At 39.9% G+C, this 25,390-nt stretch overlaps 1 protein-coding gene across 3 annotated transcripts in view; it reads left to right on the forward strand.

Moving 5' to 3' along the window:
* The window catches only part of LOC100651932, a 41,566-nt gene that overhangs the window by 9,791 nt on the left and 6,385 nt on the right, over positions 1-25,390 (forward strand). For all 3 annotated transcript variants that reach the window (XM_048411258.1, XM_003400204.4, XM_048411259.1), the window contains exons 7-12: positions 20,706-21,028; positions 22,666-23,014; positions 23,324-23,655; positions 23,760-24,135; positions 24,685-24,937; positions 25,006-25,191. In XM_048411258.1, coding sequence (XP_048267215.1) covers positions 20,706-21,028; positions 22,666-23,014; positions 23,324-23,655; positions 23,760-24,135; positions 24,685-24,937; positions 25,006-25,191 — 1,819 coding nt within the window. The remainder of the gene's footprint in view (positions 1-20,705; positions 21,029-22,665; positions 23,015-23,323; positions 23,656-23,759; positions 24,136-24,684; positions 24,938-25,005; positions 25,192-25,390) is intronic.

Genomic DNA, 25,390 nt, shown 5'->3' on the forward strand with positions numbered 1-25,390 from the left:
ATTATTATTCAAGTGGTGTCTAAAGTGCTCCAAAAAATCTCATCTCGATCGATAATATTTAGGTGTTATCATCGAAGACTCGTTCGAAGACTATCTTCGATTCCAGTTTCTGCGATTCCCGTTTTATCCCCCCGATCTACTATCTTGGCCTTGAACCGGACTCTTAGTGCCCTACTGTAACGATTATGGCGTGAAGGAGCTTTCGAATTTTGAAATCCGCAACCGCTTGTCGAAACAGAGGTGAGTCAAGTGGGAATGTTTCTATTACACATCAGCCTTATTGTATTCAATTTTACATTTTACTTTATACATTTTCTCCCTATCGTGTAATATCTGTCGAGATTCTTTCCGTCTGTAAGTGACTATCGATTGCCATAGGGAACTACGTTTCTCCCACGTCATACCTTATTTTTCGTCGACCAGTGCCGTGTTTCTGTATCCACTAACGAATAACGAATAACTAAGATATTTAAGGAATACCATGTAGCAAGATAATTATATAATTTTATATTACTGAGAATTCGTGGAATTAGGAAACACAGGTGTACAATTGCCTACGCGACAATTGTATGTTTTATAAAGTAGTGATCATTCAGATAAAATGGAATCGTGGAAGTTTCGAGTGACTTGCTCGCGATGAGGTAGGTCATTCGCCTTTTTTTTCTCCTTCGGTGGAATACCTTCGACGAGATGCCAAGTGGCTCGTTTAACGATTACGCCACTCGAACCACTAAGCTTGTCGATCGCAACATTAAGTGTACTGTTAAATTCAAAGTACGTCCATTAATGTTGCCGTGTAAATGTTCCTTATACACGGTGGTCTACCTGCTTAACACCTTACCGTGTCTAATTTGGACAGCATTTAACGATTTCGAACTATAACTTTTCTATTTCTGAATATTCTGCAACCCTGATGAGATCCTCGATTCGGTGTTCGATCCAGTTGTCGTTCTAACCTAGAAAAGAACTTTTAATCAGGAGTTATATGTTATATATTATATACCCAGATTTAAAAAGTTACAGCGTAAGAATTGGTATTTTAGATAAAATTATTTTCGTTAGGAATAATCGTCATAAATGATCAGAATTCATTTTTGGCTATTCGTTTCCATTATTGTTAACGAAAATAGTTTCTTATTAAAAATAATCATTCTTTGGTTATGTTCGTCGATCGTTAATTTTTATTAATATTTGTAGATTAATCGTAACACTTATAGGTAAATATTTTTCAATCGTTTCATTTTTTGAAAAATTTCTTTATCGTTTAACAATCATTGTCGTTCGTTTAAACAAAACTTACCATTGTTTTTTAATCTTGTCAAAAAAATCTACATGAAAGATCACGTATATTGATATCAATTCTATCAAATTTTTCTAAAATATAAAATATCTTCTAAGAAGAGAAAAATACGGCTCGGTCGAAAGTGACGCGAAGGATCGGAAGAAAGGTCTTTGTTGCGGGTCGATTTTCATCATTTGTTCCCAGAGAATGAGAAATTCTTGAAAGACGTATCCTGTCGGGCGATGTTGAAAATACGTCAAGACACCTGGTATACGGACAAACCGTTACCTGTTTCATCGACGTGAAAAGGTTCAATCTATCCTCGTCCACGTAGCCGATTTTTCCCCTGAGGTTTGTATGTACTTGCGCTTAGCATACAGCGGTAAACCCGTACCCCGTTGATATTTTTCTTTTAAACGGGGTGACTTGGAGCGCGTAAGTCGGGACAGATTATAACATTGCGTGACTGGCGTAATTATCCTCACGTTGAACCCACCGCGCGTAGCTACGTACATGGCATTAAATTCCAGTTATCGACCTCGTAAGATCGTTTTTATTCCCATGGAATGGAATTAATTCGATTCGATCAACTGGTTTCACCCGGACAGAGGAACTCCGTTAAAATTGGAGCAATCGCGATTATTTAATCTTTACGAAAAATGCAGATAGCAGGCGTTTCGTTACATTAACATATATAATTAATAATAATTACGTAACACGCGCGTTGAGTGGTTAATTACGCAATTTACTCGAAGGTTACAATTTATCAAAGAACGTAATTTTCAATTTATCCTTCAGCTGTGATCGTGCATCTGTTGAAGATTGAAAAAAAAGCTTTTACATAAACCGTAGAAAATCGAATAGCGTTTATTGAAAGCGGTCGTAACGCGAAACAGTAATAATAATTTTGTAAGGACGTGGAACGGCGACACGCTCGAATACGTGGTTGGTCGCTGCGAAATATGCCAAGCGCGTTTCCTCTTTTCTACAGCTTAGAGAACACCACGTAGCGGCACTCGAATCGCTTATGGCATCGTTCGTCAGTAGAGTGCGACCGGATCGAAGACAACACGGCGTTGTCAAAAGAAATGGATATCATTGTCAGTGATCGAAACTCATCGTGACTCTATCGATCGTCGCTAATCCTTGCTTTTACTTCTTACGGTATACTCTACTTTTCCGTCTTCCTCGCGATAAATCTCCATTATCGTGCAGACCCGGTGCAAGAGAAAACTGCATTGTAAAAAGTGGAGCGCCATCCTCGTCCTGTTATAAACAGCACGTTTGTTCCAGCAATGATGTAAGTTTCACGATTAAAAAACTAGTCTCCTCGAGTTAATTTACATGCATTTTTGATTCGACGCACGTATCCGTAAGAGTTATTATAAACAGTGATACGATACCTCGAATAGAGTATAAGTCGAAAGAGGAAATACTTGGAAGACCGTATTTCTTGTTTTACAATTAGTAAGAGTGAGTGCGTTTTTATTGCTTTCTTCGTGATCTTTTAATTTCGTTAGCGTTTCTTTTTTACGCGACATGGTCGTTCTCTTATTTTAAAATGTTAATTAAGCTAATATAATCTTGATGTAACACAGAAACTGTGACTAATTATATTTAAAAATAAAAGTTGTAGTTATAACGTTCTTGTTTCTGGAGAAACATGTACGAGAAAGTCTGTTTCATGGGAGAAGCAAAGCATCTGAAAAGCTGTACACGCTATCATTAAAACGGAAACAAAATTTTCTGCCGTAGTAATTGTAAACGATGAGGTCATTCGAGTAGGTGATCCTCTAGCGACCATGGGCAGCGCACGGTTAGTATAATATAAGCCTGTCGTAGCTTAAGGGCTCGACAAAAGGATATCGCATTATTTTACGTAAACGTCATAGTGATGCAATTTGCTATCGTTTCCGTAGTATCAATTTGGCTCGATGAGAGAGCACAAGGATACTTTTGGATCACGAAAGCACTCTTATCGTTTCAAGATGAGTCGAATCGACCGCGTGGCCGAGCTGGTATCGTCGATACGAATGCAATAAAAGGCACTTGGCCATGGAACAGGCAGCTGCTGCATTCTCAGTTCATGCATTGCATCTGCAACGAGCTGATTGTATTTCTTTTCTGCATCGGTGTCCCATGCGATTGTTTCGGATCGTAATCCGTTGATTTTCTACTTTGAATATTAATTCGTAGGTAAAGGCAAGTATTTTAATACGACATAGTCGAACAAGGAGGCGCGCTCTTAGATTCAAAAATATGTCTTTTAAAAATAGGTAATGAAACCATCATACTCTGTAAAAAACCAGGGGCAAATGTTATATCGTTGTTCCTAACAGGCTTTCTTTTCATTTTTAACTATTTCCTGGTTTAGCCTTTATAACCGAAACAACATCCTTTTCAATTATAAAATGATATTAAAATCAGAGTATCAGTTCAATTATCACGAAATATTGATTCATCGCGAGGTAGATTCATCAGTGTTCTTTGATCTTCTTTAATCGTGGCGATTCGAAAGTTCACGAAACATTAGCAGAAAGTCTACAATTTCCTGAGTGATACAGGAAGTTCGTACAATTCCGTGGGAACATTGTTTCGCCATTACTCTTGTGCAGATTAGAAGTGGCATCGCGTGACGTTAAGTAATGCGACCCATTTTCTCTTAGAAAAGCCTCGAGCCCTCCAATTTCCTAGTTTTTTTTTTCTGTTTTTCGTTTAACCAAGTACTCGAGCATTTTTGTCCACTAGCTCCATTTTTTTCAGCATCTCGTGTTCTACTAGAGTTCATAATTACAATGAACCGTAGGTCCCTGGTGCAGACATCGTACTCGTTCAAAACCCCTGCTCTCCGCGTTGAGCTGTTCGTTTCACACGAATCGTGGTACATACCGGTTCTGGACGATCGATAAAAAGGATAGAGAACCGCAGATAGTTCGCACTCGACCATTTCTCCAAGAGGGAACAAAAACTTTGCTCGGACATTTTGTCCCAGAAATTCCTCCGTTCTGTTCTCGAAATTACTCATTGTCTTCGTTCTATCTTTGAATCATTGTATTGTCGTTTCTTCCATGAGAGAATATATACGATGACTCACACAAGTACTTGGACATTCACCATAGGAAATTTTCATATATATATCATACGTGTGTCATATGAAACATTTTGAAACGATGATTAATACTACAACGAGGCAGAACTGTTACCGCTATATCGATATGCTTTGAACTAAATCTAAAAATGTACATGATATTTAGTGAGATACATACTACGTAAAAATTATTCGTTTAATAAACCACTGTATTCAGTGGATCGCCGTTAATCTTGTGCTAATTTCTTGCTAAATATGTTTGTTGTAAATATTACGTAACTTCTATATACATTTACAAATTGCTTTCGAGTTTTACCAACATAATCATGCCACTCGTTTCACATTACAGCGCTAACTGAATATCCAAAATGTTTTATCTAACGCGTACAGCATACGCATGAAAGTTTCCGACCATAAATATTCGAAAACCTTGGCGAGCCATTGTATGCAAGCCACTGATGTGTAGCTGGCTCGTGACGAAGTATTTGCTGAAAGGTGTAATTTCATCGGATAGAAAGTTCCATCAACAGACGCCAGTTTGGCAGTTATCGATGCTACGTGTTCTGCTTTTACGGGATAATGATTCAATTAAAAGTACACGAAGGATTATCGTCGTAACCGTGGTAACGCGTGTTTTCTTCACCTCGTTGGTTCGTTATACGCTCGAAAAAGGCTTCTTTAATTGTACAAACGAGCAAACATTTGGTTTGTTTGTTCGATATTTCGTACAGTTCGAGGTTTGTCGGTCGTGAGGAACGCGCTTTATTACATGGCAACCGTGCTGCGTTAGTATTTAATGATAGGATAACGGCGATGCGATTAAGTGAATGAGATCGTGGGATAACATCATTCACATTTTATCTTTGATCGGGTTATTGGCCTGCGAAACCTGGGCAGAGGAGCCCTTTTCCGCAGGCCTACTTGATTTTATAGGCTGATCGCCATCTGGATTCGAAGCACGGCAGAACTTCCTTCGGCGTTTAACTTGGCCCGTTTGAATGCAAACGACACGTAAAAAAAAGAGATAGCGATGGGCCGAAACATGGTTTACCTTTAACACTTTCACTTCTGTCGAGGCATACGACTCGTTTCCACGATCTGTTTGCAGTTTTGTTTTTATTGTAAGTAGCGACGAAGTTCGTTGGAAAATAAAAAATTTAATTGTGATTTTATAAAGAGATTTCGTTATAGTTGAGCTATAGATTTGTCGTGCTTTTACGGGAAATTCGTAGATACAAAAATGCGTACGAAGATACTTAACATGTGTAATACTCGATGTAATATTTCGTAGGCGAAACAATTTTCCAATTACGTTACATTTTTCGATTGCATTCGTGGAAATATGAATTTGCATAAATGTCAGCAGTTTAGCTGTGACTAATCGATGCACGTGGAAACAGAAAATGAACTGCAGTCAGCCGTGAAAGACTGCGTGCATTCTATAAGAAAGCTGTTTCTATCGGAATGAAATTTCGCCGAATTAGCCAACAACATTATTGACGTATAGATTGCATTGTTTCGATAACGCTGTTGACGCAACTGTTGCGTTTCTGTCTTCATAAAATATTCATTGCTGTTGCATTTTCACATTTAAAAGTGGAATATTACGTCACAGTAGTAGTTATGTATTTCCGTTCATAAATAAATGACACACGCAAGGACCTTTAAGAATTGTTATTTAGTCTGAAACTTACGTAGAAAGAGTACATAAGTATTTTACATATTTTTGCATTTTTTTCACATTCAGATTTCCTATAAAAGCGCAAAAGCGTATCTATCGATACGAATTTGCATATCACTCCAAAAGAAGGAAAATGAAATTCATCGACAGAGAAAATTGTTACAATCTACAAAACTGAATGACAAACGAATCGATCGCAAAATAATCGACGCACATTTTAACACGATAAAGAAAACGGGTTCGAAGTTCATTCTACGCGAGGTTACGACCGTCGAAAACGTGGGAGAACAACGTGGAACACTGATCGATTTTATGCCCGCTAGCCGGATTAATATCTGGAACGTAACAGGTTCTTTTATGGTGACCCCTTCGGTCTCGCCTCCTCGTATAATTTATCGTATTCGCGTGGGCGTATACAGGCTCTCGACGCACAGGCAACCTGCATCCCGAGTCGCTTTCCCTTTTTCGGAAATCCGGCTGCCCGCTTCCCTCCCCTGGCCCTAAACCAATGAAAGAAGAACAGAGACGACAGAAGGAAAGCCCGCGACGCACATCCGGCTCTTTCGTCGGCCGAATATTCTTTCAACGGCCCCGTTTTTCCCGCACGAAAATAGAATACCGGCGTCGCTGCCCTCCAGGGAATCCCCCGGGGTGCATTTTCCCCGCCCTCAATGGCGGGAATTTTAATTGAAACGCGACGAGATTGACGTAGACTCGTTAGCGTCGACCAGCGCAATCTTGTTCGAATCACAAACGCTAGAATAGAGAAAAATAGTAAATTATTCTACGTGTAACGTTGTTCTTTAACGTTAACTTTTAGTGACAAGAAATTACTTCTTCTGTAGATATGTAAATTAAAGAAAGAAAAAGATAACGATACATTTCTCTTTATGCTTTTTAAAGAGTGATTTCTTAAATTGTATCGCATATTTTCGAAGTAGTTGGAGATATTTTTCATGTTTAAAAGTGTCATAAAATGAATTTCAATGAAGAATATTTGTGACTGTATGTCTCGTATGAATTTAGAAGAGGCGGTACGAATAGCTAATGGTTTGAAAGTTAAAATAGAGCTTCGATGGGTTCGAAGTACAAGAAGAACGAAGTTGTACGAAATTATGTATATTTAAAATTTTATGTAATTAAGCAGCTAAGGAATACGAAGTGTTCGTAATATCGAAAAGAAGCTGCTAATGATGAAAAATAGTTCAGTTGAATAGGTGATGAGTTCGTATAGAGCAAACTGGTATGCGAGGAAACACGCAGCTGCAGACAATGTGCACTAATGAATGATAATTAATCGGTGCCTTCAAGAGCAATGATTACAGCTGCGCCGGTAGTAATTTACGATTACAGATTATATTTGACGCTGGGATAGCTCGTGTAGTGTACAATCATGACCCGATTACGAACTCGTCGTATATTTTATAATCGTTCGAGGATCGTAAAAACAAAGTGTTCCCTTCTGTCGTCTATTTTGTTCAACCAGCTGCGAATCTTAATAATCACATTGTTTACTGTCTATTGTTCTTATATTATTATATATTTCATTTTAAACATATACAAGGACACTGGTTTGTTTTTACCTATACAATGGCGAATATATAAATAGGGAAATACTTAAATTCATTTAATTGGATTCTGAAGAATTTTGTTTTTATTTTTATTATAAATATAGGACGACGTTCAAATTAATTATAGAAATTTTTCCTATTTACATTCTCGTCATTGTACTTATCGTTAGTTAATAGCTCGATACTGCACGCAATGTTTAGTACCATCGTCATCATATGGCAAACGATCGCGCACGAAATAACAAAATTCTCTCATTCATTAACATGTATCATCGACGAGAGACGCGTAGACACACTTGCACGCAATTTCGAAATGACACAAGTGATCATTGCTCTGTGTACCTTCTCATCGAAACTCGATGATTCACCGTTGGCGTTCAGCCAGCCTTCGTTTTTCCATAAATCATGCGAGAACAAGGAACGAAAACGAGCGCGTGTGTTTCCCACGGAAACGATCGAAACTTTCGTGGATCTCTCCTCGTTAAGAGCCGGTCGCCGGAAGTTCCGCGAATTAGCATCATAAAATGCTATGTCACGTGCCTGGTCTCGATTTATCTTGACGAAATTTGGAATTTTAAATTAGGTCGCTTGATCTCGTCCATATTTAAAAATTTAGCTGAAAGACTCGAGTTTTGCCCCGAATGAAGCATAGGACAAAGTAACCGATTCAAATTTATGCAAGTTTCCTTCTTTTTTGTTTAACAAACCTCCGTGTACGTTGAAAAGAAGATAGCCTTGTTGACTGGATTCTGGGTCGCGAACGCGAGCCCACGCTCAATTTATGCACGTTCCTATCAGAGGCTGGAAAGAAGCTCCAATTGACTCTAATTTTTCGAGTGTCTTCGTTAAAATTATTCCTCTCAGTTCGTGTCTCCCGTGGGCAAGAAGCGTTTCGAAAGCGATGGTCAGAATCGTATCAAGCCGAAGCGAGTAGACTAGTCGACGATCAAAATCCACGTTTCTAATTAATTTTTTCATGGTAACGAAATTTCTATTCTATGTCGTACGTGATTATTAAGAAACTAATCAATCATATGTTATACAATCATGTATATAATTATGTAACTGCAATCATATATCTGTTCATAGTTTTCATCGCTAAAATATAGAAAACGAAATATAATTAATATTCAAAACCTTGATAAGCTAATGTTATCAGTTAAGGGTACACTCTGTGTGTGAATTTATTAAAAACAAAAAGTGCTGTTGACAGATAAGACAGAAGTTTTACGTTCACCTAATACGTGCAAACGTTCCGAACGTGAACCAACTAGAAAGTAATTAACTCTCGCGGATCATATTAATAACGGTGCACATCGGTGTTGGCCGGTCGTTATGCATTCTTCCGTTGCACGTGCAACCGGGTGCATGCCTTTTATTTCCTGTCCTGCATTTCGCGCGAGAGCACCTCCACGGGAGCCTCGCCATTACGATTCTTGGTAAAAATAAGCTCGCGCGAGCAACATTCCCCGACCGATTTCCAAAAGTGACTGACCCCGAAAGTCGACCCCTAAATAAATACGGATTTATCTCGTCGTTCGTCGCCAGCAGCTTGCTCCGAGGAATTTATGCGCCGCTATAAAAATCTCCGTTAAAATCAAGTTTACCAAGAGGAATATCCAAGTGGTCAGCCATTTTGCAGCGAATCGCGTGCAGTTTGAAACTGTCCACGATGTTCTCTCTCCCTCTCTCGATATCTATCGTCAGATAACACGGTTCTTGGCCTGTTACGCGCTATTTATAGCTTATTTTCAATTCCCGTGACGAGCTATTGTCACGACAATACGATACCATTGGAAGTCCTACTTTCGAAAAAAAAAAAAAAAAAGGAAGAAAAATGGCTTCATCGGCAGAGATAGTGGATTTAAAATATGAAGCTTTAGATTTGACGATCCGTGCTTTTGAAAGATACAGATCCCTATATATATATGCTATTGCTCACAAGTATTTTAAGATTCAATTTTTCATCGCTTCGTATTTTGCTATCTGTATACAATCGCAATAACGAAGAAGAAGAAGAAGATAATCCGGATCTATTGCCAAATTTCCGATTGAATTACGTACTATCGAAAAGATGCGAGCGATGTTGATGTTTTATATTAGGTCGTCCGGAAAGTTTCTTTCGTTTTGTAAGGAGATAGTGGACCACACAACATTTTCCGTTTTATATTATTTTATCGAACTACGTATCATCCATTTTGTTCTATCAAAATAAAGATCACGACGTTCGACAGATTAGGTTTCATGTTTGTATAAAGATGCGTTGTCTGTAAAATAAAGACACTTCGGATAACCTGATATTCCGGATCAGATGGTATCCTCTTTTCATAATACTCAGCAAATTTCGCCTCGATCGGCCATTATTCGCTTTTCATTAAGAAGAGTATTCGTGAGAATTATTCGCTGTCGATCCGAACGACACTGCGGAATTTTAGTATCGGGGTGAAAGTCGGAACGAAAGGTAATGAAATCGCTGCAATCGGCACCGAGCTTCGTTGTTTCCGCGTTTCGTCGCGCCCTAAAAAGCTACTCGTCCGTCAAGGAAGTATATTTTTTCTCGCACTCGAGCAGAAGAGAGTTGTTTGTTTGAGCTTCCGTTGAGATACGACGAGAGAAGATCGAAGGGAATAATCGTGTCTTTTTCCGGGGCTACGGGCCGCGACTGTTAATGCACGCTCCTCTACGTCCTCCCCTGCTGTTAATCGTTATTCCAACCGCGTAGCGAAACAATGCTTGCGATTTCCGCGCGCTGCTTCATTAGAATCGTTTAGGCAACGCTCACGATATATTGTCTTGGTAATATCGAATCGACGTCGCTTCCTCCGTCACGAGGATTCGTGCCAACTGCAGTTCCTGTTCGTCGGATTACGGTTACAAATTTTTCATTTTTTCAAATCGGTGCTCGTAAGCAAATTCTAATAGCGAAGCTGATTACTAAGATAGTATGAGTACACGTACAGTATCTCACGAAAATATTTAAGTATATTTGAAAAACATTTGGAAATTTCATTAGCAACGTAGTGAGACTCGACTATCGTGCGATGTGACGACGATCGTCTATGTATTTGGTAATAATTTGAATAACGAAGGACAATTTGCCATTTACATGACAGTACGCGAATGTACGACATATCGTGGTTAGAAAAGTGAAGTTTCTACGTGTAACTCTAATTCGATGACCAACGACTGTACGAAGATCACCGTATCGTTAAAATTAACGCATTAATCAGCTAGATGGCGAGGAGCATTGACTTGGTTTAATGTCCAACGATATTAAAACGGCATGAGATGGAAAGTAAAAAGTAAAAACTTTCATTCTTACGTTAAGTGCACTTTGTGCACATATTTGCCAGTCTACGACACGTCCACCTACTTGCACCGTGTAAAGCGAGTCACGTTCTACGAAGGATGTAATTTTCCAGTGGCTTCTTTGTCAATGAAGAAATTCGTTCGATACCAATGCTAGACAAAGTACTAATTTTCAATACTCCCAATTAATTCATTATCGGTGCGTATCCTTTCTTTTTCTCCAATATCAATCTACCCAGTTTCCCTTTTATTCGAATAGTCGTATGATCAAAGAAGAGGGAAAAAACAAAAGCTCGCTTTCTTGGCGTAGTCGAGACCAGTTTCTTGGCGGCGATTGATTAATCGTCCAGTTTCCAATGTGAACGAAACCGCGCGAAAAAAAGCGGTTCTGAAAGCAGTAGAGAACGGCGTTCTCCTAATTTAGCTGACACAATTTTTCTCGGCGATCGTCGCGACGCTGCAACGTCGTTTCCCTTTTGGTAGGCGTCGTCGCGCCCCACAGAGGAACCGACGATCGTATACGCAAGACGAAGAGAGTATGGTTCAAATGTCACTGTGGTTTATTTTCGTTTATATATAGAAACGAGAGAGTTCAGCCGGTGTCACTTACCCCTGACTACCGGCGACACTTGGGTCCGATGATTTCCCAAAAAGAAGGATCACCAGAATGTGATCCATCGTGGATCAGAGATTCGTCGCGTTCGTTTCGTTAGAGCTAGTCATTTAGAAAAGGACTCGAGCAAGTCTGACAGTTGTCAATATCGAATCTTTCTCTTTTAATTGTCACAAAGTTTTAAGGTTGCAAAATATTGGGCGAAAAAGGTCCCAACGAAGTTGCAAGTTACGTCGAAGCTTCTCTCTCTCTATCCTGATCGATAAGAAATCTCTTCAACTACTTCGATAGGATATTCTGCGTAATTATTACATTTTAGAAATTCAACTGACTTTAATGACTATGCGAAGATGATATGGAAGGTAATTTAAATTGTTAAATGGTTCTTTCCAAAATTTGTCTTCGAAATTGACACAAGTAATTTTTCTTGCGCCACAGTTTCAGAGATCTATCACTGCGCGGAGGATGTTCAGAAAGATTTGGAATGAATTATCGATGCTTCTCGAGTTCTTGGTCGAACATAGATACTGTAGGCAGACACGATTCTCGTGGCTTGGACGCATAACCGGAAGATCGTCTTAATGCCGGTATTTAAACCATGTCGCGGTGGCAGTGGCTCTCTATTTTGGGCTCGTCTCCCCTCAATTTACCGTTCATTTCGTAACTCAATATACTTTGCGAGCTCTCCACTACGACTCTAGGATAGAATTACCTAGTGCACCACGTTGCATGCGCGTCTTCTTCTTCGGAAGTCGTATAGACTCGCTCCGAATCGTCGTACTGCAATTGTATCTCAACAAACAGGTATTTCAATGGGAATTAAAATCGATCGCCTGGTATTATCATTTCCATCTCACATACAAGAAAGTGCACTTCATTATCTCTGTGACCGTCGATAAAAATTGGCCATTAATTGGGTGACCAAACAAGATTACAGGTATCTCGGATTATGTTATTTTTCACGAAGAAACTAGTCGGCAAACGGAGAGTCTCGACGATTTGTTTGTCAAGCCTATCTTACGTAACGATTGTTTTACTTTTTATCAAACATACGGAATTTGTAATCGATAGAAAAATACAATTGGATCGAAAATTACTCGAAGAACGCAGCACGCGTTGATAATTCCCAATTAGCTGGAATTCATCGAACCCATGAGAGCTGAAGCAAAGTGCATGATCTTTACAATTAAAGCCTGTTTGCTGACATCGATGACTTGCAAAATCTTGGATAGCCGCTCAACTTTCCGTTCACTCAGCAAACAGAAACGATAGAAAGAATTCCTGAGTCGGATCATTCAAACTGTGCAGAAAGTTCCCGAAAGAATCTGAAGATAATTGAATTTTCGAACCACATATGCACCGGTGTTGTCTACAACACCTTTGTCCCAAAGGAAATTTGATCAATATTCGCTCAATTTTTCCAATTAAAGAAAGTAAAATAATCACTGATAAATACCGATAAATGCGAATAGTTTAAAAAAAAAAAAAAGAAACGTAACTGCTCGGTGCGTAATAGCAAGTAATCGATTCCCTTTTTCTTGTGAAACATTTTATTGCGCTTTTCTTCGAAGAGATTTCCTGATAGAAAGTGATTTCCCGAAGAGAATGGACGAGCGATAGACTAAAGAGAAAACGATATATGTGTTGAAGAGCAAGGAACTCTGGAGGACACGACTTGGCATACGTGATAAGTTGTTGCTATCTTCTTCGTTGTACACGCGATCTGCACGGTAATATACTCATACAGGTTGTTTCACGTGCAGCAAGACGCGAATAAAATGAATCGTTAACACGAATGTTGTTATTTTTAGCATAATCTTGTTATTTCAACATCGACAGAGTTGCAGCTGTACGTCGAGCTAGCATAATATTTCACCTATTGTTTGCCTACATAGTCGTCGTTGTTTGGCTTCAATAGTGACACAAGCTACCAAGCGCCCAGTTACTGATACCTTATCACGTTCGCGACTTGAATCATTACTTAACCGCAACAAGATAAGGCTGAGTGTTTTTATTCCTCGCGTATGCTGCTTTCGACGTTTTCTCGAGAAGAATAGCTATTCGAAGGCAACGTGCGGTATATTTACTCGCTCGTACCACTTGGTCATTCACTCGATATTCATGAATGGAACCGATAACGATCCTTTCCAACATTCGTTTACTCCAATCAATCGATACTTGAACACTTACATAATGGAATTCTTTTCTGAATATATTATGTGTCTTTTACAAAGCAGTTTGTAATTCCATTGGTACTGTAACGAGACACAACTGTCGTGATTATGTTCGTGAAATTTGGAACTAATCCAATAGGAATGTACATATAGAAAGATACGTGAGTCATTTGTTGCAGCATATATTTAGTAAAAATCGATACAATGACTCAAAAAATATTTGAGTCTTGTAACTTCTAAAATATATACATTTTCAGATTAACTTGAAATTTTAACAATATAATCGTGTCTCGTTACAGTGTTAATTAAATATATAAGATAGATCTGATTTCTGGCTTACATAATCTGGTAAAAAAATTTAATAAACTGTATTAGTATGTCCAATGAAATAGGGAGTCTACTTCACTCGTAAATGGACAATCAACTCGTGAAAACGATCGTACTTCGATTCAACGTGCTGTACGATTCAGTTCAAGGGCTCCACTTGGTCGATTGATCGAACAACGCGTAGAACCATTGACAATAGGCAGGCTTTACACCGTGCTTTACTTCGAGTATTGTCCCGTGTAATTTTCTATTCGTTCAGCCCTACCCTTCGAATGGAATTTCACCATAAGCGCACCATATTGCATTTGAATTCATAGCTGCGCTTTCTGCATTCTCAGACGGCAGCTCTTGTTTCACGCTAGTCATACGTGCCTGCCGTCCGTATTTATGTCGTTCAGCAACTTTTTCGGTGACCAGGATACATTCGTTTCGGATCAAACGCACGTAGACTCGTTTAGATGCGCGAGAAACATGTAGCAACGCGAGGAATTTTTATGAACCCGTTCCAGACACGTCTGGGAAGTGTCTAATCGTTTCGTTGGAAATGTTACGCCATTCGAAATCGATCGGCCATTGAAGTGTATGCTACGACGAGGAAGCAGCTCTGATATTTAAATTGTATTTATTGGAAGAGAGAGAATATGTTTTGTTGAAAAATTCAGAAGCTTACTATTATTAGATCGCTCTTGAAGAGAAATTAGAAAGTGGCGTATTTCTGTAATATTAGTATCTTATTGAATATTGAATTTATGCAATCTATCAATTTCTATTAATGAATTTCGACTTTTGATCCGGTTAGGATGATGGAAAATCCTATGATGGATGGTTTTTCGGTTGTCATAGTCTATCGTTCGTCTATTTTTGGATCCGAGGAAACAGACCCGCGTGATTTATGGATTCGGTAAGTGAAACCGACAAGGTCTAGTATGTCACTGCAAGGGAAAAGTGAAGGGTTTCATGCTCACACTAGCCGATTGGAGAATGTCAGGTCTGTGTTTGACGATCCCTGCATCAACACGATACCCTGGAAACTCGAGTAATCGTATAAATATTTAAATTTCGATTAAGAATACAATTTCGACTGTTTTAACCTTCGTGATTATGGAAATAGAAAAGTCTGGCAGAGATATCCGGGATTCGTTTCAAAGATAGAATATTCAGTAATTCAGTATCGAGCGGTAGACTGGAATAACTTCTATAAAAAGCTTCTGTGAACTTCTTTGTGCTATCAACTGCTTGCCCGAACATTATCCATTTTGTATGAGCGAAGAAAGATAATATGTCAGGCGACGAGTTTCCTTTGGACGATGAATATTCTCGAATACGATGTACCACGAAAAAATTGGAGCCTAAAAATATGTTTCTATTAGGAGAAGTAATTCTTTCACGGAAAAGATTCATTCGTATAAAGAACTTCAACGATAAGAATTCAGCCAAGTTCTTCAAAGATGGAATTGTAACAGTAAAAAGAAAGTAGTCAAGATATAAGGGAAAGAAATAACAAAAAGAGAATTGCAGCAATGAAAACAGAAAAAGATACCAAAGAAGGAATTGCAGCAATGAAAACAGAAAAAGATACCAAAAAAGGAATTGCAGCAATTAAGAAAGTACAGACCAAGTGGAAAGGGAATTCCAGCAATTAAAGAAGGACAGGGCGAATCGACTGGGAATTCCAATTCCCAAAATTCCAGAATTTTAGGAAAAAGCAAGGGGGGTTCCAGCAATTAGAAAAAGACAGAAGAAGACAAGGAGGTTCCAATAATAAGAAGAACACAAGATAAAGAAGAAGAATGATAAAGTGAGCGATAACGATTCAGCGACGTAAACAGCAACAGTAAAAGACAGCAAAGAGAGATTTCCAACGATAGAAAAAACAGTTGTAGAAAATCCCAGCTGCTGACAAACTGTGGACACGTTAAAGTGTAAGTCGTAGGAAAACCCTCTGAAAAGAGAGGGTTATTAACCCTAGGGACTCCTTCGTCTGATACTTTGCCGCTCTTACGAACGTGAAATTGAACGCACGAGTCTCTCTTCCGACGCGTGAACTTCTGTGGAAACGGTACGCGTGCCAGACACGTGTTCAAGCCACTACCCCTGTATTTTTCTACCCTGCTTCCGTCACTAATAACACCTATTCGTCACACGCGGTTATTCACAAAGTTCCCAATATTGGATATCTCGTTATATTGTATGTGCGTTTCATTTGTATCTTCATATTCGGCAATAATCTATGCTCCAGTACACTTTCCATCACTTCGTTCGCTTCTCTAATTTACTATGTCGAAAGGTAGAAAAACTGAGATGCAAATATCGATCTATGTAGTATTTAAAGTACATTGAGAATGAATATTATATTGGAATTCTTACAAATATTTGAATCGACGCGACGTGTGCGTCAGTAGTAGCACTAAATGTTAAATTATACGCACGAGAGGGATGGGAAAGCGTGCGAAGAATTCGAAAATCTGTGTACTGGGAGGAACGGTGGGTGCTTATTCCGGAGGACCGAGAAAAAGGGGAGAGCAAGGGGTGCGGAGGAAGCAACTCGTGTGCTTTCGTGGTTTTTTGAGTGTTCCCGAAATATCCTCGTGCCGAGGGCACAGTGAAAGATAAAGAGGGAGGAAAGAGAGGGAGAGAGTGCGTTATAGTCTTAGAAGAGAGAGATGAGATGGGAATGCCAGTCTTCGGTAACTAGTCATCCTAGCAACGTGCCTTCGCGAGTTCTTGCCGGTGACAAAGGTCGTCAAAGAAGAAGATCTCGAGTTAGCCGATCTGAAGTTCCTCTGACCCGTGATTCATCGAAAACGTGTTGTTTCGACAGCGCTTTAGTCTTCTAGTGTCACCTTATCCAATTAGTGTGAATTTGTTCCTGCAAATATCATCGTGCAAAGCTCAAGACGATGCTTCTAAGAACACTTTAATTAATACGTCCTTCGCTTCAGTAATATCGGTGCTATTTTATATCCAAGTTAAGAACAGACCGATAAATGGATGATTTCACGAGGTTCAGGGTTTAAGAGCAGTTCGAATCGATAGAAACGCGAGTAATCCGGCTCCGATATCAATCTCGGCGTAATATTCGAGAATCGAAGACGTAGAAACGTAGTCGATGAACGTCGAGCACGATTGAAAGTGTGTCGAAGATGCCTCTGAAAATCGAAAGTGGCACCTACACGGTGAACCCTGTGGCCAAAAAGAACGTTTCCAAGTTCCTCCTTTGGAAGCACTGGCGTAGGAGGTATGACAATTTCTATTCCAACCGGTGTTTTGATTTCCAAACGTGTACTCGTCCTACTCTCCACTTCGCGCGACTAGTTTCACCGATCTTATCTGACAGATCTTTTTCGCTAGTTGATCACGTGTACGAATCTCTCATTTGTTGTATTATTGGCGGTAATACACACGATAAACTATTGAATCTTTCAACGTGGTATTTACATTTCACGTAATTTACGGTGAAACTTTTTCTATTAGTTGTTTTAGCGAACGAGTTCTCGCGAATGTAACGAACCGTTTTATTCATCCAACAACAACAGTTTCACTGTTTCCACTGACAGCTCTGTTAAACTCGGCTCGCGATATCTTCTCTTTTCCGAGCCAGTTTCCAGTGTTTCTTCTGAACTCGTGCTCGTTAACGTTGTGGCTAACGAGCTGTAATTTAATTACTTGATTAAGAGATGAATCTTGATAGAATTCGGCTAACTAGCAACGACACGCGATTTCTTCGATCGGCGAACGCACAAGGATTCTTGTGACGCTTTGACATTTTCTATGGTTCCCCACCACGTTCATTCCCACGCGTGTACGTCTACATTCATCATCAATACGTTCACGATCAAGCATGATCCGATCACCTTGCACTATCTTGGCATACCTTTGCTTCGCTGCACGTCTCATGCAATGCTCTTTTAATCCGTAACACCATTTGCATACCGACGAACTTGCGCTCGATCAACCGCACTTATGCAACTCGTGAAAGAGAAACATAAAGAAACAATACCAAATGGAATCTTCTAAAATTGTCCTATAGAAATGTTTGAAATTAGATACACTGATGGCCAGAAGTGTCAGGACACTTATTAATTTATCGTATAGAGATGAATTTCCTATGTGATTTATTACAAACTTGTTATTTTATTGCCATTATACGTGAAGCAAGATTTAGAATTTTCCAACGAATGTAACACGAGTTAGGTGTCCTAATACTGTACAGTGTATGTAACCTGTGGTTTGAAAAGTGTGATTATACGAAACCACGTGTATAACTAACAGTCTTAGTTTTTAACAAAATTGAAGGTTTTTTCACTGTGAATGTGTACGTCCTTTACACGAAGAATGTAAAATATGCAAATTAATTGGCGTGACGTTACAACTGTCTGTTTAATACGATTTAAAATGGATCGAACGTATCACTCGCTCGACAATATCGATTGCTCGTTGCACACAGACCACCTTACGTTCCTTTTATATAATGCATGCGATTCTCGAAGGCGAATCGTACTCGATCGATGCACCAGCTTGCACTGCCTTCTGATTCTGCACAACCCCATGCGATTCGTGCAAAATCGGCATACGCCTCGGCAACGATTAGCGTGCAATTAGTGCCGCGTTAATTCGACCGAAACAACCCAGCAGGCAGTTAGAAAACGATCGCAAATAGCGATGCAACGTTTCATCTATTTCAGCAGCTCATCTTTCACTATTCTCTACTTCTAGTTTTACTAGTTTTTTCTTTTTTTTTAGACTCCTTCTAGCTACGCTTTCAATCCTAAATTCGAAGCTATACAGGGTGGTCCACGAATCGGCCGCCACGATATTTGATCTGGGTTTCCTTTTTCTTTTCCTTTTTTTCTTCTTTTGTGAAACTGTCAGAACCAGGTCAGATATCGTGTTGACCGATTCATGGATCGCTCCGTATACTTTTGTCTTCATCGCTATTTGCAAGCACGTCTAAACGCGTTATAAAACGTACAATAGAACCTCGATCACCTGAACATCGATCAATGCAAAGTTTCACGATGGCCCCTTGTAAGAGAAATTGAGACATCGGAACAGAAACAATTTTTATTCAGAAGTTATCTTTCCTATTTAAAACAATTCGAAATATGTGATCTCCGGCGACTAAAACAGCTAGTTCGGATAATCGGGGTTCTATAGGTAGTAGATTTTACGTTAAGAGAAAGAAACGTGAAAGCTGGTGCTACATATCGACGGATACGTGGATTTATTACGACAGACTCGTCTGTATTCTGCCACCGGTCGATTCATAAAATTAGATCCACGCGAATAAAGTTTACGCGCGCGTTATTTGCTTTTTAAAGTCATGGGGCCACGCGGCACCTCTCTCTCTCTCTCTTTTCGTGATTCACGATGATAAAATTGTTTGCTCAACCAGTGGCACGATTATGCGCGAAATTACCGGGGTTCACGGAGCATGCAGTTTCGTTAAGCAATCTTGTAATTGTTTTGTAGGATTTTCCGCCTTGCTTTCAACCGTGAACACACCGCAGTGAAACGAATTACGCTATTTTCCGCGAAACAATCGGGCATTTTAAAACGTTTATCTCGAACCGTTTCTCGGTGAATCTAATTCGATTTAAGCTCGATCCCACGATAACGCAATTTCTATTTAAATGCACTACGTGACTAAACGATCGTTCTAGCGTTGATTAAAAAGGTCTAGTGAAAGTCAACGTCGGGATTAGCCGGTTTTCTGCAAGATAGCACCAGCTTTCAATTAATATCCACGATGCCCTCGAGCTTCGTTCCATCGTGGAAAAAACAGTCGATTCACCTACTGGTGCGGTTTCTGTCGTTGAAAAGGGAACGAAAGAAGCGGAACGACTCGAGCTTGATGCTAACTCGTTCCGCTTTCTCGTGATCCTTGCCGTTTACATACCGTCGATAATTTTCCTGCTCGAAGATACAGAAAATTGAGCGTTCCGTGATCGGTCGTGATGTCTCATTTAGTTCGTGAAATCGACGCGTTTTTCGCGTTTGATATTTTTCCACGTGAATTGAGAGGAACGACTCGAGAGCATCGGATCATTACCAACGAAAACTCACGGATTAATCACGTCGAAGATGATGGATTTTATTCGCGACGATTGGACTTTTATTGTTGTCCTATTTTAGATTTTTACTCATTAGGATTAGGATATTTGCATGTTTATAGGAAATTTGAAAGTGTAGAAATGCACACGCTGCGCTTGATATGCAAATACGTGCATTGCGTCTTATAATTACAAAACCACTTAAAAATTTCTAACTCTCATATTTTATATTCCGCGAAGTTTCTAATTCTTGTAACTAATATGGCAAGCAACGAGATATACCATGCTAGAAATTATATTCAGAAACAATATTTAGGCTATAGGCTATATTCTCTTTAACAAATAAGTGAAAAAATATACGATAAATGAAAAAGAATAGGAATTCGTAACCAAGCTATGAGTTTTCAATGGTAAATAAATAAATCCTTCTTGCATCCATCATCTTCGTACGAGCAAGGAAACATCTTGAGAAAAAACAAGCAAATCCTCGATATGTTTTCTCGTTAAGAATCTTAAAGACTCGTGATCGAGGTTCACGAGAAAAAAAGATAGAAAAAATAGAGATGGGAAAGATCGGCGAACAAAAAGGAAACAAAAAACTCAACAGTGTGCACGAGGACCGCGGAGACGAGGATCGTCGACGAGCTTGCGGGCAAACACGTGGTGGCAGCGAGGTAGCGGGCCTGGAGGACGTCGGCGATTGCTGCGCCGCGACGCTGACGCCGTCGGTCCCAGGCGCCGCCGGCATCAGATCCAATCGCCGTACAAGGCCGCTCTCTCTTGCAGTACAACCTCTTAATTATCGACGCTTCGATCCGGACCCGAAAATCGCCATCGACATCGTCACCGGCCATCATCCTAACATGACTAGCCAGGAGAGCATCGGCAGCTGCAGTCTGGACGTCGATCAGTCCGCGTCCGACCGATCAGGTTGGCTATCTTCGATGTCTAGCGTTTTCCAATAGGGGCAGAGTTCACAACATTTAGACAAATTTTGGTCTGTGTAATTTTTGTCACGCGAATACGTCCTTCCTGTTACAGGAGACCAACAAGTTAATGAGAAATTAGGTGTAAGGTTTCATTGAAAATAGCGTGTGGACATTTTGTCTTCGGTATTAGAAATTCTGTCATAAGACAGTGGTTGAGAACGATAACGATTGAAGGATTTGCGGCAATAAGGAGACACTGTTTATAGTATTTATTGAATGAGGAAAGACAATAACGGTTTTCATATTAACAAATGTAAAATTTCGTTCTACGAATATCAGCTGGCTATGAATTTATAGCATTTGAAAAGGTGATTCGACTTTGAGCTGGTGTTTGCTGAATTATTCAAATTACCGAAAAGTAGTACTGCCTTCTTATCGAAGTTCCTTTAATCGATGATACTGTACCTCGTTTTAAAAGTCCTTTGTCACATTTACGGCCAACAAAATCTCACGCTAGTTCTACAGGGATACGTGTATCGCGATATACATACATATGGTAGATACTAGTAAATAAGATATATGATAAGTACGTACGATGTAAACCAGAAGCCATGCGAAACTGAAAGGATTGCAATAAATAATAAAAATATGATAGACATCGATGATGATAACATCCATATATTTGTTGTATCGCATTGGCCAAAACGATAGTTCATCGGAACACGCATCCATCATAACCACAGCCTTAAGTGGCGATTATTTAGCAAGTTCTTATATTTTACTCGAGAACACGTATGTCGTACATATATCGTGATACACGTATCTCTACTGCGTGAAAGTATTCGTAAACGGACTAAGAATGAGTAACTTTAAAGTCAAGTTCACGGAATGTCTACAAATCTGTGGAATTCAAGGGTCATCATGCAATGACCTTGCACTTGACGCATCGAAGGCCATGCAGAACGATCACACGTTGATCAACTCTCGCGCAACGAATTTTAGGCGAGACGATCTTGGTACGTTCAAGGTTACCGGTTCCCTCCACCTTCCTGTGGATCGTTCCTTTTTGCTCGGCCCCGCGGTGTCGATCGAATTTAGATCGTAGGCGAGTGCAGCAAGTGCAGGGCACAGCTTCTTTCTATCGTCAGTGCCAAGAGGAGCAGACGAGCAGAGAAGAGATGCAGAGAGAGGCGGTCTTGTCTCTTTTGCATCGTGACTCGGCCAGCCTCTTGCCATTCCAGGGTTATTCCTGTGTCGCGTTTCGAACGGGCACGTTTCAACCTTCCCGTGGTCTCTCCTCGTATCTGCTTCTATTTTCCGCTGGGAAAACGCTTTTCCATTTTTTCGATGGTTCCTCTTCATTATCCTTCATGGGATTCGCGTTAAAGTGTATCATCCGGATCGCGCGTTCGACTCGATTTGCGAAAGATTCGCATCGAGCGTGAACCACACGCGACCCCATTGCAGTCAGCATTGCGTGCTCGCGTCTCAAAATTATTATTCTACCGGACGTAATAAACATGGACGTCTAGGGTGTGAAAAGCAGGCTGAGAAAGTGTATCAAGGAGTTACAAAAGCGTAGGCCTGGCTGTAATTAGAGCAAACCTTGCGAAACCAACAGAGGCTTCTGCTTTACAGAGAACACCATAGACACTATATCGAAGAAAACGTTGCACAGTCTGAATTTATCTTGCAACGGTGACTCGGCGTCTCAAGCGGAGAAGTTGGCAAACGGTAGCAGTGAAACGCTGCAAAAGTCCAATTTAACTCCAGATGAGAAATTAAATGTCAGCAATGGTCATCGAAACAGTCCAGAGCCAGAGCAGCTGACAGTGAAGAAACCGAGTTACTTAGGTCTGGCTTGTAGCATCAGTGGCTATTCGGGGATCAACAGATACGACAGCAAGCTCAGGGAAGGATTTCGATCGAGGGACAGCAGCCCTGGGACCAGGTTGATCAACAGAGACACTAGCCCGGCAGGTTTCAGGTAAAATATTTATCAATCAGACTGCAATGTTTTTTAATCTCTTCTACTCCTTTTAACTGAGTTGCTCCTCGATCAAACGCTTCTCCTGTCACAGATTTGGAAGTTAACAAACACAAGTCAATTTCAGTTAGCTCTGATAGGAAAAATGAAAAAATATATTTAGCATACTAACATTAATCATAAGTAATTGTACTTAGCATATGTGTTAGTTGTACAGTCACGAGGTGAACAATTTGGAATAAAGATAACAATAAGGAGCAAACTTTTATAAAGTTTTCTGGAAATTCAATGGATGTTAAAATATTTCAGATCAAACGAAAATCTCAACGTGCCAGCGCACCCTTACACACCTAAGAGCCAGTCAATTTCACCCCTAGCGATGGATAGACAAAACGGTTTTTCCAACGGTTTGAAGGAGGAGTGTAAAGTGGAGACTTACAGGGAAGCCAGAAGTTCCATAGGAATCTATCAGGGCTACTCCGAAGTTGACAAAGGCGTGATGCACACTACGTTCCCTGAAATCAGTCCAGTTCAAGCTTCTACACCTACGAAACGCAGCCCTGGAGTATCGCAGATGATGTCTTGTAGTCAACAGAATAAACATTTCTCAGTGTCGTCTCCAAAGCAACCTACTATTAACCGTAAGTGACTTGATCACAAATATATCTCAGACAAATGAAATTTTTATTTCCTATTTTTACTATTACTATTTTTATTGGAACTTTCATTCATAAATTGCTTGCAGTTTCAAATACTTCGTTTGGTGATACGAGTATAATAAACGGGGCGACAGAGGAGGTGGAAAGTCAGGTGATAAACAGCACTACCAGCAGCGAAAAATCTTTCATTCAGCAACGAGTAGAACGGCTCTACGGTCCTGGAGCTCTAGCTCAGGGTTTTTTCTTCAAACGTAGCACTAGCAGACTGAGCACTAGCGACAACAGCTTTAATAAGTCTAGTAACAACAACGACGTATCGGCTGACAATGCGAATACCGAGGAGTCTTTGAAAAATTTGCCAGTGTTAAGACACCTGAGACCAGAGTTCCGAGCTCAACTTCCTGTGGTTAGCCCTAGAAGACCTACCGATGGTTCGGAACAAATTCTCAAGCCTTTGCAAAGGTAACTTTTCTTTAAATATTTCATTCATATTTCTGGATCTTTCGACATCCCATTCGCATTAATCAGGAGAAAATCCGGTTCACCTTCACCGGGAAAAAGGCATATGTTACCTATTCATTCGATCATTGTCATACAATTTGCAGACTTCTTGATTTATGATATTATTGACTAGATTATCATCTATTCGTTATCCAGGCAATATTATAAAATTGTATTTCAAAGGTAACTGTGCAGCACATAATCACACAGACAGAGTTCTCTTGCACAATAATGAGAAGTTATAAATTATAGATTTCTCTTGCCCAATTTTACCATTTTGCATTGAAGGGGGCAATTAGTAGATGGCTTGCAGTTTGTAAAATTGACTTGTAGAACTTTGCCTGTTCCATTACTAAACGTATTGCTGTTATGCAAGAAAATTTATTAGCATTGATAACTTGCTACCGATGACATAAAATTTCGCTAATAATATCAGTTTAGTTGTGCAAGAGAACCCTGACGGAATTGAAGCGTCAAGGGAAATACAATTACGCATTTTTTCATCGTTAGGGTAACACCAGTGTCACGGAAGGTCGAGCAGAAACCAAAAATACCAGCAACTACGAATTTAGACGTAAATCTAGCGGACAGTGGAGCACAAAAGCTGAATTCTAGCGTGACCAGCATCCCAGATCAGCAGCCAGCTGCTCCAAAAGTAGTTCTACCTGTCTTAGAACCGAGCGCCAGCTCGACAAACGTGGCGAAACAGGTTGAGGAGGCGGAGAAAACGGTCGAAGAGAAAAATGGGCATTACTTCATGAAGGTACGCCTAACTGGAATGGGGCATGTCGAAAGAAACGTTTACTCACATTCTTCGCTTCATTGTTGCAGCTGCTGAAACAGGAGACGGACAGGCTGCTCTCGTTAGCCGCGTCAGCAGAAGCGGAATTGGCCAGTGACGATACTGTTGCACTTCCGGAAGAAGCAGCCGGAAAACTGCGGTCAGCTGCAGGCAAAGCTAGATTGCTCACTTCGCAGAAGATGCAACAATTTGAGGGACTGTGCCAGAAAAATATTGTATGGCTTTCGTATATCGCTTTCCTAATAAGATTGTTAAATTTAGGATAACATTCAGATGATAAACAACACTCGTATTACCAACTATATACACTCCTGGTCATAAGTATTATGACACCTTTTGGTTTCATAGAAAATATGATAAAATTATTAAAATTATTCTAGATTATGGAGGAAATGAGTAATCGAGCAAAGTTTA

This window comes from Bombus terrestris, chromosome 13 (genome assembly GCF_910591885.1).
Source record: "Bombus terrestris chromosome 13, iyBomTerr1.2, whole genome shotgun sequence".
Lineage (NCBI taxonomy): Eukaryota > Metazoa > Arthropoda > Insecta > Hymenoptera > Apidae > Bombus > Bombus terrestris.